The following is a 2,489-nucleotide window of genomic DNA, read 5'->3' as shown; positions in this document are numbered from 1 at the left end:
AAAAATCCCATGATCTTCTATAGCCACCATTATGTTGAAGTTTGAATTCTTAAGAAAAGCACTTAAGGCAGTGATATACAAAGGAATAATGTTCACAAAAGTGAAGCATAGTTGTCTCAGATTTTTCTCTGTTATAAACTTACATAAGTAGCTGTTGTGGCCAAGAGTAGATTTCCCATAGAAGTGTACTTAGGTAAACAAAAGAAAAAAAATCACTATGATGTTTTATTTAAGAAGAAATTATTCTTAACATATGCACACAATCCCTCAAATAAGAAAGAATGTCCAAATATTTCATATCCAAGGTTAGAAAGGACATTAAGAGAGTAGGAAAATGACAAAGGGAAAATTTCTTGGATATCAGAGTTATCAAAAATCTTAATAAAGTGAGTTACAGGGCACCTGGATGGCTCAGTGGGTTAAGCGGCTGCCTTTGGCTCAGGTCATGATCTCAGGGATCCTGGAATCGAGTCCCACATTGGGTTCTGCTCAGCAGGGAGTCTGCTTCCCTCTCTCTCTCTGCCTGCCTCTCTGCCTACTGTGATCTCACTCTGTCAAATAAATAAATAAAATCTTTTTTAAAAAAGTGAGTTACATAAATTATGCAGAAAGGTAAAAAAGTAGATATTACAGGAAAGAAAATATAGAAGATGTATGTTCCACTTTCACAACTTGATCAAAGTATCACAACATTTGGCTCAGGCTTTCAACCCTGCAATCATGGGTGCTTCTTCAGCTCCAGGAAAATTGTCCATTTTTGAGCGGCCATCCCAGAGAATCTCATCAGAGAACACTTTATGTCTTTGTTCCTCAGGCTGTAGATGAAAGGGTTCAGCATGGGTGTGACAACAGTGTACATCACTGAGGCTACTGCACTAGAATGGGAGTTCTGGGTAGCAGCAGAGCTAAGGTACACTCCTAGGCCTGTACAATAAAATAAGGAGACAACTGAGAGGTGAGATGTACAGGTGGAAAATGCTTTATACTTGCCCTGAGCTGATGAGATCCCACATATGGAGGAAACAATCTTAGAGTAAGAGTAAAGGATACCAATGAAGGGACCAACAACCACCAACATGGCTGCAAAATACATCACCATATTATTGAGAAAGGTGTCAGAACATGCAAGTTGGATCATTTGGTTGAGTTCACAGAAAAAGTGGGGGATTTCCACCTCTGTGCAGAAGGACAGCCGCAACACCATGGAAGTGTGTAGTAAGGAATGAAAGACACTCAGGATCCAGCATACCAGAATCAGCAGTCCACAAAGACAGGGGTTCATGATGACTGTGTAGTACAGTGGGTGACAGATGGCCACAAAGCGGTCATAAGCCATCACAGTCAGGAGAAAGATATCTAATCCTGTAAACAGTATGAAAAAATACATCTGTGTTATGCATCCTGCATAGGTTATGACTTTGCTCTGAGTCTGAATGTTCCACAGCATCTTGGGGATGGTGGTAGAGGTAAAACATATGTCTACAAAGGACAGATTGGCGAGGAAGATGTACATGGGGGTGTGGAGGTGGGAGTCAGAGTTGACAGCCAGGATGAGGAGCATGTTTCCAGCCACAGTGATCAGGTACATGGAGAAGAAAAGCCCGAATATGAGGAGCTGCAGTTCTGGTTTCTCTGAAAATCCCAGAAGCTGGAACTCTGAAATTCCTGTATTGTTTCCCGGGTCCATATGTTGCAGTTGACTACCAGCACAGGGGAAAGTAACAGAACTAATTTTCACACAAATAGTCCTTCCTCAGATTGTGGAAATGAAACAATTTATATTTTCAGTGAAGAAACTGATTGCAATATTTTGTGAATGGATTTGAGCCCCTTGAGAGGATCCCTAGTTCCTCTCTGATTAGGAATTTTCATCACAACATCAGATGTTCCCCAAAAGGTCGTGTATTTTACCATTTTAGCAAGAAAATATTTCATGCATTGGAGGACTATATAGCGCATTGACCATGTTTTGGAAACTCTAGTAATAAAGTAGAGTGCTGAAAAGAAAAATGTCCCTACAATTCAGTGATGGTGATAGCTTAGTTGCACATTTAAAGATCAAATAATCATGAGATGGGGAGCGATGATATGAACAGAGCAGAAGCTGATTAAGGGAGAGAATGTGTTAGGTGTTATATTGAGTATTCAGTCAAGCTTAGCTACCAAGGTGACCTTTGAACAAAGACCTCATGGGAGAGAGAATGGAAGAAGGGAGGCTTTCCTTGTAGAGTGAAAAGCTGGGGAAAAGGCCTTGAGGCAGTGCTTCTGTCAGAAAATCAAAGCTCAGAAAGCATCCAGTGTGGTTAGGGAAATGGACAAGAAGGGAGAGTGATGAGAGGTAGTGGCAGTGAATGACACAGAATCATGTGGCCTCACAGCTGCTTGAAATTCAAGACACAGAGAATTCCTTGTCCCCACTATGTACCTCTCGCACTTTATAATGGTTGCAATAGGATCCTGTCAGTTGACTATCCCTTCTTAGTATCATA

At 41.0% G+C, this 2,489-nt stretch overlaps 1 protein-coding gene across 1 annotated transcript; it reads right to left on the bottom strand.

Moving 5' to 3' along the window:
* Window positions 1–718: 718 nt before the first annotated feature.
* LOC116568132 (olfactory receptor-like protein OLF4) lies at window positions 719–1,687 on the bottom strand. The gene has a single exon (XM_032303653.1). The coding sequence runs from the start codon at window positions 1,685–1,687 to the stop codon at window positions 719–721; it is 969 nt and encodes a 322-aa protein (XP_032159544.1).
* Window positions 1,688–2,489: the final 802 nt, after the last annotated feature.

The sequence above is a fragment of the Mustela erminea genome, chromosome 1, assembly GCF_009829155.1.
Source record: "Mustela erminea isolate mMusErm1 chromosome 1, mMusErm1.Pri, whole genome shotgun sequence".
NCBI classification, from domain to species: domain Eukaryota; kingdom Metazoa; phylum Chordata; class Mammalia; order Carnivora; family Mustelidae; genus Mustela; species Mustela erminea.
This window is presented reverse-complemented; position numbering and strand designations above follow the sequence as displayed.